This window comes from Miniopterus natalensis, chromosome 14, assembly GCF_054644295.1.
Source record: "Miniopterus natalensis isolate mMinNat1 chromosome 14, mMinNat1.hap1, whole genome shotgun sequence".
Taxonomy (NCBI): domain Eukaryota; kingdom Metazoa; phylum Chordata; class Mammalia; order Chiroptera; family Miniopteridae; genus Miniopterus; species Miniopterus natalensis.
In genome coordinates this window covers 41,545,031-41,559,681 of record NC_142094.1, presented here as the reverse complement: position 1 = coordinate 41,559,681, position 14,651 = coordinate 41,545,031, and the positions used below count along the sequence as shown (strand labels likewise).

The window sequence follows — 14,651 nt, the reverse complement described above, 5'->3', positions numbered from 1 at the left end:
TAAGAGGAGGAAAACTTCTGTACCAGAATTTATTACCCAAGTTCTCTTGTGATTTCTCTCGAGCAGCTTCACAGATTCATGGACAGTGCGAGCAGAGAACAGATTGACATTGGAGATCGTCTGATTTAACCACCTCCTTTTATAGATGAGCAAACTGAGGCTCAGTGAGGATAAGGGACTAACCTTAGTAGCTAGCCTGGAAGCAGAATCCTGGTCTGATTCCCTCTGTGTTTAGATTTGGTCTTAGGTGTTCTTGTGTTTGATATTCTTGCAATAGGCATACCTGTGGCATGAAGGAGCACATCCTATTTCCCTTGACTTAGACCACCACCAAGAAATCCTGGTGGCATGAGAAAACCTATGCTTCAAGGAAGCACAAGTAGTTAATATGGCTGTAGCATAGGGAGTAAAAAAAGGATGCAAGAGAAGAGGAAGGGCAGGGAGAGAGGGACTCCTATTCTAAATTTAACAATAATTTTATTAGGACTTGACATAGGGTTTTTAAATTATTTTGTTGTGGAGCAGAAGAAAATTATAATATAGCAGACACATAGCAAGTTAGTAATGCTGTTAGAAGAAAAATAAAGATTCAGCTATCCTGTTTTTAAAAGGTTAACATGTTTACTCTTTGCAAACTTTTGGTATCACATAATAATGTGCTTTATTGCTTTGACAGTTATAAAAACTCTAGGACATAATTCAGTTTGGTTTTTCCTTGTTTTCCTCATATTTAAAATGAAGCAAAGTATCTCATTTAATTATTATGAGAATTTAAAGAGAGTTTGCTTGTAATTGTTTTTATATTCTTTTGTGTAAAAGAAAATGGTTAAATTCAATTTCTCTGTTGAACGACCTAGCCACTTCTACGGATAGCTTTTAAGTCATGTGTTAACTTGTATTTGAAAATTAAGCCTACCCAAGGTGCTGGGGATGAGAGTAAATGGCTTTGGTAATTCAACCTTAATGACCTCCCTACCATTATTTTTCAATCTCCAAGAAATTCAAATAGTTTTTGTAACATGGAAGATGTCTCCTGGAAGAACAGTTTAGTAATGGTGACTGACTGGCTGCTCTCCCTCTTTTTTCCCCTCTACACCTTTTTATTTTGAAAAATTTAAAACTTAAAGGAAAGTTGAAAGTCTAGATTCATCAATTGTTTGCATTTTGCCACATTTGTTTTCTTTTTATCACCTATATATCTACTTATGTAATTTTTGGCTGAATCATTTGAGAGTTAAGTTGCAGACATTTTGTCCCTAAATACTTTAGATTGCACTCCTAGGTACAAGAGCGTTTCCTGCATAACCAGAATACCATTACGATACCTAAGAAATTTGACATTTATTGATTCAATATCATCTAATACACAGTTCATATCCTAACTTTTCCTAATTGTACCAACAATGTCCACAGTAGCTATTTTCACCTCCTCCCCCTCAATCCTGCATCCAAACAAGGATCATATTTACATTTAGTTTTCTTACTCTTTAATCTTTTAAAATCTAGAATAGTTCCTCAATTATATTTTGTCTCTTGTGACATTGACATTTTTGAATAGCCCAGGCCAGATTTTTTGTAGAATGCACCTAAATCTGGATTTGCCTGATTGTTTCTTTATGGTTAGAGTCCGTTTAAATATGTTTGGCAAGAATACTACATAAATGATATGTAGATCTCCTTTTTAGAAAGCTCTCTGGGCTGTAGTATGGAGACAGGATTGAAGAGTGCTAAAAGGGAAGGCTGTGGCAATTATTTGGTGGCCTGAATTAGTGTAGAGGTGGTGGGGACTAAGGAAGAGAAAAATCTGGCAAAGGTTTAGAAGATAGACTTGACTGGTTTTGGTTGTGACAGGTTGATAGAGAGAGGAACCTAGGATAATTCTCAGGGTTACTGAAGAATGACTAGGTCATTCATCAGTTTGGGGAATATAAGAAATGTTTATTGGGGTGGCCGATGAGTTTCTTTTTCACATGTACTGTTTGAAATGCTTGTGCATCATTTAGGTTGAGATGATTAAATGACCAGTCTGCAGTTCAGGAGACAAACCCTGTACTGGAGGTTTAAATTTGGGACTGAAATATTTGCATATAGTTAGGTATAAAGCCATAGGGATGGATCAGATTGCCTAGAGAAAGTATTGGGTGAAAAGTGGGGTGATAGAGCATTCTTTGTGAAGATTTAGCCATAGCTCCCAGTCCAGTGCTCTTTCTCTGGAGTTCTTGTTTAGTTTTTCAGCATTTTAAGTTTTGAGGTTGTTCCACTAATTTGTTCTTTAGTCACCAATTAAATTCAGACTTGTTGGCCCTCATCACAGATTACATTTGTCCCAACTAGACTAGAGAATCACTGGCACTGATCCCATATTCAGAATGATCCATGTTTCATCCAGGTATCCTGGATAAGTGTGGGGCTGTTTCTCCCAAAGAAGCTACACCCTATTTAAGATGGGACTGTAGTATGGAAACGGGACTGAAGGATGCTAAATGGGGAGGCTCCCCATCCCATATAACAATGTGCCTAGGCACATTATGCAGGTCAACCAAACACAATAAAGATGATCATACATCAGCTGTGTGTGTGCACACATGTGTGTTTCTGTAATCTGGATTGCAATTTTGCAATGAAATAGTTCCAGACTAACCTATCAGAAGAAAAAGAAAGGAAACCCAAAGAATGTTTTCCCAGCCCCATGTAATGCTTTGACTTTATCGAACTCTGTACTATGTTTCTCCCTGTAGCTCTCAGCATATGGAGGAAAGAGTCATTCATTGCTCCCCACTCCTCCAAGAAATCTTTTATACCTCCCCCACAAGTAGAAGCCTGAGTCACCAACAACACTAGACGGTGCTTTATTGACACTGTGATATTCTATTACCAAAAACCTTCTCATTCCCAACATGCTTAGACTCATGTCAGGTGAATGTCTACAAAATGGAAATTCTTATTCAGTGGTCTTTAAAGAGGAGCTTGGCGATGTAAGAGGACAAAGGAAAGCCTAAACAGTACTTCTTGCAGGAAAAGGGAAGGCTGAGCCCAGTGGGGAAGGCTGAGTATTCAGTTGCCAATACCTGTTACTTAAGTACTGACATTTTCCAGATCTCACGTCAGGCAAGGCAACACCTGATTTCACTTAAAACTGCAGCATCTGCCCTACTTCTTTCCCCTGACCAGGCCCACGCCTCACCAGCCAGACCCAAGAATGCTGAAAGAAAGGAGGATGCAATTAGCGGTGAGTGGGGGCTGGGGCGAGTGGGAAGCTCCTGAGAGCTCTGATCTGGTTGTCCCACTGACTTAGGAGGCTTCTCCCATGCACTGACACGCGTTAATAATACAGTCAGATGCCATGGAGCAGGAGAGAGAACTGACCTAATCATTTAAACATAACGCTATATTTTGTTTTGATTGTTGGTGGTGTTGCTGGTTTAATGGTTGTTTTAATGGTTTGATAGTGGCTCTCTAGCTTCTGCTTTCTTGAATCACCAATGTTGCTTGATATGTGGAGCAGAGTAATTTTTCTTTTAAATATTATATTAGCTTTGCCAAGGAGAATTGTAAAAATTTGATCAGGGTTTCGTGTTTAACTATTTTTTTAAATTTTGGTCCTTAATGCCTTCTCTGCCTTCACTGAAATTTTTTTGTGTACATAGATACATACAAACGTATGTGTATACCCAAGCAGATACAGCAAAGGCAGAGAAGACATTAAGGATCAGAATAGAATATGTGTGTGTATGTATACACAGGGATGGGCAAAAGGAGGTTTATGATGTTCATATGCAAAATAATTCAAGAATTAATAAATAATACAAGTTGTGTGTTTTGTGTACTCACAACTGTAAATGTACTTTTGCCCACTCCTGTGTGTGTGTGTGTTTGTGTGTGTGTGTGCATGTGTGTGTGTATCCAAAAGATGATCCAGATTTCCTGATGTTAATTTTAATCTGAAAGATCTCCATTAAGGCTTGAATGAGACAAGAAGGTCAAAATTACAGCCAATGCAGAAAACTTAAAAGCACAGAAATATTTGCTTAGTGATTTTTAAACAACAAAGGTATTATATTTATTGTTTTGCAGCCTGCTATTTTTCACTTAGCACTATATTAATATTTTCCATATCAGAAATATTTTTCTGTAGTGCATTTATTGAATCCATTCTATGAATTTATTTATTCATTCTCCTGTTGTTGGAAATTTAGCCTCCAGTGTAGTCTAATGTCTGTGGAGAGAGGAAAGAGATAATAGGGTAGGAGGAGCCTTAGACTACAGCATGGTTCCAAAAAAGGTTCTTTCAGGTTGATGAGGAGTCCTCAAGCCAAATTCGTCTTAGGAGTCCTACAACTTGCTGGAATGGACTTACCTTAGGACCTTTGGCCACTGAATGGGAGCAGCTCATGGGAAGTGTGGCCTCAGCATGAACACAATGATGATTGCAGAAGGACAGCAACTAGAGGCAATAATCAGCTAGGCTTTCTGAAGCAGGACTTCTGCAAGGCATATTCCATAGCTCATGCGTGCCCATCAAACACCAGAGTCATTGCTTAAAATCAGTGAGTCTTCATGTTCAATATTAGCAGGTGAGAGTGTCTCAGGGTCTATATCCAGAGAAGGGATTCTGGCAACTGCTTTGTAAAATGAAGATATCAATACTGCCAACCTTTTTACCTACTTCCCCTTTTACGACTCTGCCATTTTCAGTAACACATTTACTTTTACCTTATCAGTGGTATTATTTATATTTTGTTCTGCAACCCCAACTGAATCTTCTATGCTTTACTATGGAAAGTACCCAGATATTGAAAAGCAATATAGAGGATTTGCATAATTATGACATATAAAAGTTATTTACTGTTGTGAGAAGATCTAGACTAGAGTGATATTTTCCACTTTGTATCTCATGTTACAACTCCTGGGTCATTCAAGGAAGAAATTTTCCTACCATTAATGTCAAACAAATTTTCCTTTGTACTCTTAACTGCGTAAGACCATGTCACATTTAGATTACTTCATATTTCGACTTGACTTTCTTATTCAGCTTTTTTGTTTCTAAGTTTTTAAATTGCTTTTGTTTCCCTTAAAAAAATGTGTCTTCATCATGTTCACACATTTTTTTAACCCTTTCATCTAATGTAAGCTCATTCCCCTCTAGGTCTTCTGCATGAGTCTCATTCTTGGACTTTCCATTATTACTCTCTGAGTTTGGTGTACTTTCTATGGATCCCGTGGCTTCCTTTCTTGTTTGACTGAATTGGAACTTTAAGTAATTCCTTTAAGAGGGTGAGTGGAAGATACAGTTTCTGAGTTTCTGTGTGAGGACTTCTTTTTAGTATTGAGGCATTTAATGGACACTCCACATAAGACCAGTTGCAATTTTGGTATTCACTGATTGAGAAAATTATTAAGGACAGGAAGTTATTATAAATTTAATAATGCTTTTACAAATAATTTGTTTTGTGTTAATACTTGTTTTGAAGGTTAATATTATACAAAAGTATCAGTAAATATGTGTATGATATATGAGATTTATTTATCCTAAAGGTGGAATAATGTCTGAAACTTGTCTGTGGCTCTCAGGTTGGAAACGCAATATGCGATAAGAATACTTGTTACATTTTTAAAGGGTTGTTTTAAAAAAATGAAGAGGAAGAGTATGTGAAAGAGATGGTATGTGGCCCATAAAACCTAAAATATTTACCATCTTGCCCTTTGCAGAAAAAGCTTGCAAACCTCTGCTCTAGAATGAAGGAAAACTTCATAGAAGAGAAACAAATAATAGCTTACTGAGCAGCAAAGAGAAAGAACATTTCAGACTAAGAAAACTGAATAAGTAAAGGCAGAGAGGACTGAGCATGGTCGTTCATGTATTCATTGGGGATTGAGACAGTGCCATATCATAAAGCCTCTATAAGTGATTTGGTTCTTATCTAAACTTTCATGAGCCTAGATAAGAATAACCCACTTGTTCTTTGTTTCACTACAACCAAGTGCTAGGTTATATTGTTTCCTAGCAGTGAGTGAGAAACCTTTTCACTCTGGAATTTATGTGAACCATACTCATAGAAATATTGGGATTATATTTTTTAAAACCATAGTTTATATAGAAGATTGAAGCAATGGCACTGAAGAGTTAATTTAAAAAACAAACAAACAGACAAAAAACAACTCCTACAAAGCAAACCCTTAAAGTATATGCTAAATATTACATATCAAATATTTTCAAATTTTCTTCTACTCCTTTTAATATAGAAAGGTACACGAAAGAACTATAGTTCCCCACCTAGGTAAGCCTTGTTTGTAGAGAAAAGCAGATTTCATAAAAACTGAAAATAAAAGTCTCACTCCCCTCTCTTACCTTCACTTTCCCTCCTCCCGAATTACCAGTCTTAATAGTTTTGCTTTCTTACAACAAAATGGTTATTCATATACCATATATTTACACATATGTGTATGTGTGTATATATACACACATATATTTATGTATATATGTATATATATCATATTATGCCATTCTGGTCATTGCTTTTTTTCTGCTTTCTAAAAAACAAAAATATATATTAGTATTCTTTTTCTTAAATATACATAGATCTACTTTGTTCCTTTTTAAACACTTTATATTGAATTTTAGGCTTATGGAAAAGTTCATCAAATTTTATGAACTTATAATTTATATATACTTCATAGAGTTTTTCATATACTCTTCATCCAGTTTCCCCTAAGTTAACATTTGACAACTATGTACAATTATAAAAATAAGAAAATTAACATTGATACAATACTATTAACCAATAGAGCTTTTTAAAATTTAGCCAATTTCCCCACTATTGTTCTCTTTCTGTCCTAGGATCCCATCCAGGACACTGCATTGCTTGCTTTTAGTTATCATGTCTCCTTCAGTCCGTGGTTGTTCCTAAGTCATTTATTCTTTTTCATGACCTGGACACTTTTTAAGGGTCCAGACCAGTTACTGTATAGAATTTCCCTTAAATTGAGTGTGTCTGATATTTTCTAATAATTAAATTGAGGTTTTACGTATTCTGTCAAAACACCACAAAAAATTATGTGCTTTCATCAGGGCTTCATATCAGGTTCCTTATGTCATTATGTCTACTAAGGTTAATTAATTAATTTATTTTATTTAATTTATTGGGGGTGACATTGGTTAATAAGATTTTATAGGTTTCAAGTGTTCAATTCTATGATACATCACCTATATATTACATTGTGTGCCCACCGCCCAAAATAAAATCTTCTTATATCATCATATATTTGATCCCCTTTACCCTTTACTACCCCCCACATGGATGGATTTTGAGAATATGCTAAGTGAAACTAAGGTTAATTTTGATAACAAGGGTAAGATGGTGTCTGCCAGGTTTCTTCTCTGTAAAGTTACTATTTTTGTCTTTGTAACTAATGGATAATTTGAGGTGATCCACATATCTTTTTTTGTCATGCTACTCTCACATAATAATTTTAGCATCCATCAGTGGTCTTGACTTCAACAATTACTACTGAGGCATTGCCTAATGGCAATTTTCTACATTTATGAATTGGTATCCTGTGCAGAACAGCTGTTCCTCCTCTCCCTTTAACTTATTTAGGCAATTATTTACTTATACAAGATGATTTTGGGGTATTTATTTTATTCTGTGGGTTATAATTCAATGCTATTATTATTTGTTTTGTTTAAATTGTCTCAGCTTTAGCCATTGGGGGCTCCTTCAGGTTGGCTCCTATGTCCTCTTGACATTCCTCTATCATTTTTTGAGTACTTTTTTACTTTCTGGTACCAGACGTTCCAGGCTCATCCTGTGTTTTCTCTGACCTACCTCTGGCATCAGCCATTTCTCTAAGGAGTCCTGGTTCCTTTTATTAAAGAATGGTATTTAGAAACCAAGGTCTGGGTGCTAGGTGTACTCATTGATACTGGGATATCATTACTTCCAGGCCTGCTCAGCAGACAGTATTATCTATATCTACATATCTACAGATGTATATATCACCCATATATATATCTATATTTCTACATCTATCCATCTGTAAATATATTAAAAACCATGGGTTATACTGAAACCTCTAATTCTAATGTAATTCCACAGAGTTTATTCTAGCCTTCTCCCTTTTCTTATTGGAATCTCTTTCTTTAACATAAATTCTTTATAATTTGTTTAAACAGTCCCCATTTGATAGACATTTGGATTGCTTTTAGTTATTGGCTGTTAAAAAGAGTACTGCAATGATAATATGCGTACATATAGCTTGGAGAGATTTTTCAAGTATATATAGGAAAAAATGTATAGCAGTGGGCTTGCTTGGTCTAAAGAAATGAACATTTAAAAATTTTATGGATATCTCCAAACTACCCTCTCGAAATACTATTTGCACCTTTAAAAAGGGACATCTGTAATATTTTAAACAAAAATAAAATTTAAAAAATAAAAATAAAATCTTTTTCTTAAGGGTACATTTCTTAAAAGCAATCCTGGCCTGTTTGCTAATGTCAGTGTCTCTTTTACTCTTTTCCTGTCACCATTTAGATAGACTTCTGATGGGACCCAGAAGTCCCAAGACTCACTAGCATTTATTTTTCCCTTTAATCGAGTTACATTGATTAATACAGTCATTAGTGTCTAGCCCAGAGTCTTCTGATAGTGTTGTAATTTTTATTCATAGACTTTTCTCAAGTCTCATTATCCTTCAACAGCTTCAGTCAGATTATAGACATTTATGCTGATTTCTTTATAACCTAGTTAAAGTTTCATTGCCCTGACTAAACTGGAGATATTTCTCTTTATATTAAAATTCACTCTTAGCTTCACTCTTTGCAAAATGGCTGTGTTTTTCCTCCTAGGCAATTTTCAAACTATTCTCTGTTAATAGCTACAATTAAAATGCCCCCTTTATTGGTTGTACTCAGTAATTCAAATGGTTCCCCATTCACCGAATTATAAGAGGCAGAGTTAGTTCAGAGTAAGGTGAACCTTACTCTGTTTCACTCTTACATATCTTTTCTGGTTTCCACTAGAAATTCCTCTGTTGTTGCGGCGTCTGTTGTATAGTAACCTATGCCTCCCCTGTAATTCATTCTAAACTGAACACTTAAAGCAATGAGAATACTATTTGAATGTATGTAGCATCATAGAGTAATAGACATAATCTAGAGGGAATTTGCTACAATGAATAATGATAATTGAGGTTGAGTGTTTAGGGTGCAGATTGTCCCTAAATGGCATTGAATGGGCCTAAAGAACATCCATATGAGTTACACATTTATCAAAGCTTATTGTGTATCAGACACTGAAATAGATGCTAAGAAAGCAGACATGGTAGCTTCTCTCTGGCAGTTTCTCCAGTATGCCATTAGAGCAGGATACAGAGCTGAATAATGATAGCATCGTTGGTTAATAGCTGGGGAGACCAGAGGAGGGAGAGCCCCAGTGTCTCTACCTTAGGAGTCAGGGAAGACCTCACAGAGGAGGCCATTGATTTAGACTATGAAGAATGAAGAAAAGAGGAAAAAGGATATTCTAGACAAAGATTAAAAGCTTAGAACAATAGGGAGCCATGGAATAATGTTGTTGAAGAATGATGGGGAGTTCTGATGCAGTCCAAAGTTGATCAGACTAGTGTTTGATAAACCCATGACCAAGTGCAAGCAGGTATCACACAGAAGACAGGGTGTATTTGTTTTAAGGACTCGGTCCAATTTTGTGCATTTCTAAACTGGAAAGAAAAAAATAAACCAAAAAATAACCTAAATTTCCCCGTTGTTGACTATTGTGTGTTTTTTTAAATGCTTTTTCTGTGTGGCTAAGGACTTGGACATACGATCCTTACCCTTAGCTCTTGGAAGACACTACCATTGACTCCAAAAGGGAAAATTAATGCTGAGTACAGTGGAGCAGTGTCAGCTTATTCTAATAGTGAGCACATGTGAATATGAATAGATTATAAAATCACATGAACAACAAAATGTAGAGATAAGTCATACTCTAGCAGAGCTCAATTAATACTTTGCTGTCCTCCTCTGAGGCAGCTGCTCTACCCTACCCCCCACCCCCAAGGGAGCAAAATGTAATGGAAATGGGCCTGTTTTGGGGAGGGTTACTATTGGAATAACTACCTGGGTATTAGGTCCTGAAGAAGTTTTAATGACTTATCTTGATAGATCTCTGGGGAAACACAAGTAGAAGCCAAAATTTGTCAATAAATCACTATTTAATGCCCAGGTGACATTTAATGGCTCCATAATTTCTATAGAAGAGGAATTTAAAGGTGGCTATCAGTTTGGGAAGTGAGGGATGGGGCCATGTTTATAAACTTGGTTTGTATAGCACTTTACATAAGATTAAGAAAATGTCAATTGTTCATATTAAAGATTGCAGGGGAGAGATTAGGGTAACCATTCCTTTGGGGGAAATATACAAAAACAGGATGAAAGAGGGAGAAAGCTAATCCTATAGAGGAAGTCAAAGAAGGTGAGAATCAAATACCTATGGGTGCTCAGCAAAAAGGAGCAGGGGAAGGACCGGATAGGCTGCTTTGAGCACACTGGTATCTGTAAACCAGAAAATTCCAGTGACAGTTCCACTGCTCCTCCTTTACAGCTTTGTGTCTCTCTCAGCCTTTCAGAATGTTTTACTTGGAATTACATTTTCAGTTGATAGCTCTCCCTTGACTGGATTTATGTATTCTGCCCACTCAGATTCTTTACTTCTATGTCTTGTATGGCATCTCAAACTTAACATGCCTCAGACCAATTCTGACCTTTGCCTCCCCTCCTCCTCCCAATTCTTCCACTTTCTTCTTCAATGTCAAGTTCATCTTTCTGTAGCTCAAACTTAAAGCTTCAGAGTTTTTAGTTTTTTTCACACCTCACATTCAACTCTTCAGAAAAGATTGTCAGCTTTACCTTTGAAACATCCGAGAAACCCAACCACTCCCACCACTCTGCTGCTACCACCCTGGTCCACCTGAGGAAACTAAGGAACATGACTGTCATTCATATCTTAGTGTGAATTCAGTGATCTTATCTATTTGTGATATAAAGCTGAGATTAGTCTCATTGAAGAAATGGCTTTTTGACAAAATGAGGTCTTGGATCTTGATTTTTTAAAACTTACCTCTGGTGTTTTTCTAGTAACTATCTGTTTGTTTTCTTCCTGTTATTGCCACAGAGCTTCAACAAGTTGAATAGACCAGAGTCTATTCCTTTTCTCTACTACTCGTTGTTTAAGTTTACACCCCAGCCCCATCTAGTTTCTCAACTCACTTTTCGATGAGCTGTCATGGCTTTTCCTCTGTCCTTGCCCCCTTAATTTCTCACCAGCACTTGCTGTTATTGACCATCACCTTCTTGAAACTTACCCTTGGTTCCTTATGACGACATTTCTGGGTTCTCCTTCTCTGCACCCCCTTTTCCTTTTTCCTGACATTTATTTGTAGACATTTCTTAAGGTTTTGTCCTTCAGAAGCCTCAAGAACTTGTACAGCATCAACTGTCAGCACAATATACCACACAGGGTGGGGCAAAAGTAGGTTTTGTTTGTATGGAAAATAATACAATAAATAAATAATACAAGAATAAACTCACATACTCACAACTGCAAACCTACTTTTGCCCCACCCTGTGCATGACTCCCAAGCCTATTCTCTCTTACATCTCAAGCACCAGCTCTTCATCTTTAGCTGCTCCCGAGACAAGGCTCCTTAGAATCATGTTCATATGAGATGCCAGGGAACCTGGCTATAGGACACTGAGGATTGGTACCCCCTGGTGGAGAGAGTAGAAAGTCATCTTTAAGTATCTGCTTGCTTAAAGATGGGACCTTACAGCAGATGTTGCAAAGATTACATTTGTTGAGCATCTACTGAATGTTCTCTATTCTAACATATGTAATTTTCTAATAAACTCTAGCTATATCTCTTGAACTAGCAATAACATCTATTAAACCTCTCTTTGGGACCTTTCAGCTTCTTACTAGACCACAAATTTGCAACTGAAAGGATTTGGGTTGTCAGAACTCTTCAGCATGATTTTAAGGCAGGAAATTGCTCTCTGATAGATACTGTGAAGGATATAATGAGATACAGAATCAGCCTTAAGGAACTTAATAGTGTAACTGGGAAGCAAGCCATTCACTCTGGGGAAATGACTAAATCAAATCAAGAGGTAAACCTCAAGGTAAGACAATGTCACAGGAGACATCACTAGGCACTCAGATGTCAATAAATGGTATAGATCCTGAGTTTAGAGAAGGCTGAAGTCACTGTGGGGAGGTTGGTGTGTTCAGGAATTACTTCATGAGTGAGGCTGGACTTTATCCTTAACAAAGTATTTCCAAAATTTTTAGAGCTTTAGTTCTCAATGTTGCCATGTTAAGAAAACTATCTATGTTGCTATTTCTTCACACTTTTCATTGACACTTTTTTGGGAGTAAATACCTTTTGCCTTGTCTTAAACCATCAAATCCACAAAATCACAGGTTTGATGTGCTTTTGTGTTTGCTATATATTTGTTTTGCTAATATACGTGAAACAAACACAGGAAATCCTCATTATATGGAGATAATTACAGTAAGTCTTCACTTAGTCCTTGCTAGGTTATGTGGCTTTAAGCCAAACTACATATAACGAAACCAATTTTACCATATGCTAATTTATATAAACAAGGGTTAAGTTCCTATGGCATCTCATCAATGTTAGAACAAACGACATTGAACAAAATGATGTTACTGAGGACCTACTGTAGTTCTACAAAAAGACCACTTAAAGGGAATCAATCTACCTAAAAAGATTATCGGTCATTTGTATTAATTTTTTATGTAAAAGTTTGATTAGATTTTAGTTTATAAATGAAACTAAAAATTATGAAAATAAGTATTTCATTGTATACTAAACAAAATATAAGGTGGTGTTGCAACTATGAACAATTTGAATGAACAAAATATTATTTAATTGAATAGTATTTTTCTGATAAGATAATTTAACTTTTGTGGCACAATCATAAATATGAAAATACTTCAAAATAGACCTCTCTTGACCTTTTAACATTCGAAGTATTTTATGAGCAACCTACTTTGTTATCATACTTGTGAGCTTTCTCTTGTTCAGTTAACTGATCTAATTCTTCTAAATCCTTGTTATAGATTTTTACATGATCTGAGCAGTTATCAGACATTTTTTTTAATCTCATGAAATTCTGCTTCCTTTGCTCAGATTTGTAACTCGGCTTTCCAATAAATTTATATTGGGTTTGCATTATATTGGAGAAATTGTAAACATCATTGATTTGACTAGTGAGGATGTTGTAAAGTGAAAGGATTATTTAAGTCAGTTCTCTATTCAACTGTGAATGTTTTGGTGTTAGGATGATTTTTATTTTTCTATGCATCCTTTAATTCTAGGACAACCTTCTCAAACTTTTTGCACTGGAGAAATTATTCTTGAAATAATTTCCAAGTCTCTGGGAATCTCTGGAAATACCCAAGGACAGAGAAGGTCACAGTCCTCTGCTCAGAGCTGGGTTAGACCCCAAAGCCCACTGAGCACAGTATCTGTCCTACTTCCTGTCATACCCTTTAACAATATCCTTGGATGATGGCTCTTCTTTTCCCAGTGTCTGCAATTGTATATGCTGCTTTCTAAAATCACCTTGAAATGTACCCTGAACCAAAAGGTAATAGTTGCTTTTAGAAGCCTCTCTGTGTAATTCCTATCAGGAGGCTCATAGAAAGGCTTTTTCTAGTAGCTAATATTTTCCTTTTGTTGCAATGATGATTTGAAAGTTACAAGCCTTTCTCTGCTTCTTCCCAGCCAGGTCTCTAGACAAACTTTATAACTTTGCTGATTGCTCTGGACTCCACCTGATATTTGCTTTAAATGCACTGCGTCGTAATCCCAACAACTCCTGGAACAGTTCTAGTGCCCTGAGTCTACTGAAGTACAGCGCCAGCAAAAAATACAACATTTCTTGGGAACTGGGTAATGGTAAGTAAGGATGTTATCTCCTCTAATTGACAAGATAAAGGGTAAAAAAATAAGTTGGCCTGGGATATAGTCTCAATCAGATCATCTCTAGTGTACTGGCCTAGAAAACACTTGGGAGTTTTGGCCACTGAGTTGACCTTCCAGATAGTAAAAGACCAAATAGTGAAGAGCAGTAAATTTAGTGAATCCACACCATTTGTATCTATAGTTATCTCTAGTTACCTCATTCCAAATATGGGGAAAATGCCATATGTGATTTGTAACTAACAAATTGATGCTAAACCAGATACAACCTGTCTGCAAAGCCTGAGCTACATTTTATAGTGTGTTCTATGGAACGCTGGTCCTACAAGATGACCTTTATAATAATTCAAAAGAGCTTGGTCAGATATATTTGGGGACTTCTCTACAGTATACATAACTCTCAGACGTTCACAATGCATATTAGCATATAAAAGGCTCTGAGAAGTCTTGTTACAATGAAATCTCTATAACATTTTTTTTACCCAGCATTTCTTAAGCCAGTTAACTAGGATTGTTTTCATGGATGTACAACTTGTATGGTCACATAGGCCCCATGCTTGGAAGAGTCCCATGCTTCGTTTAATGCTATGCTGTTGCCATCTTAAAATTTGTAATCTTTTAATAAGGGGACCCACATTTTC

General features: G+C 36.3%; 1 protein-coding gene across 2 annotated transcripts in view; it reads left to right on the top strand.

Moving 5' to 3' along the window:
• Positions 1 to 14,651, top strand: part of HPSE2 (heparanase 2 (inactive)) — a 403,699-nt gene that overhangs the window by 208,726 nt on the left and 180,322 nt on the right. For both annotated transcript variants that reach the window (XM_016219880.2, XM_087824495.1), the window contains exon 4: positions 13,813 to 13,986. In XM_016219880.2, the coding sequence (XP_016075366.1) occupies positions 13,813 to 13,986 (174 nt within the window). The remainder of the gene's footprint in view (positions 1 to 13,812; positions 13,987 to 14,651) is intronic.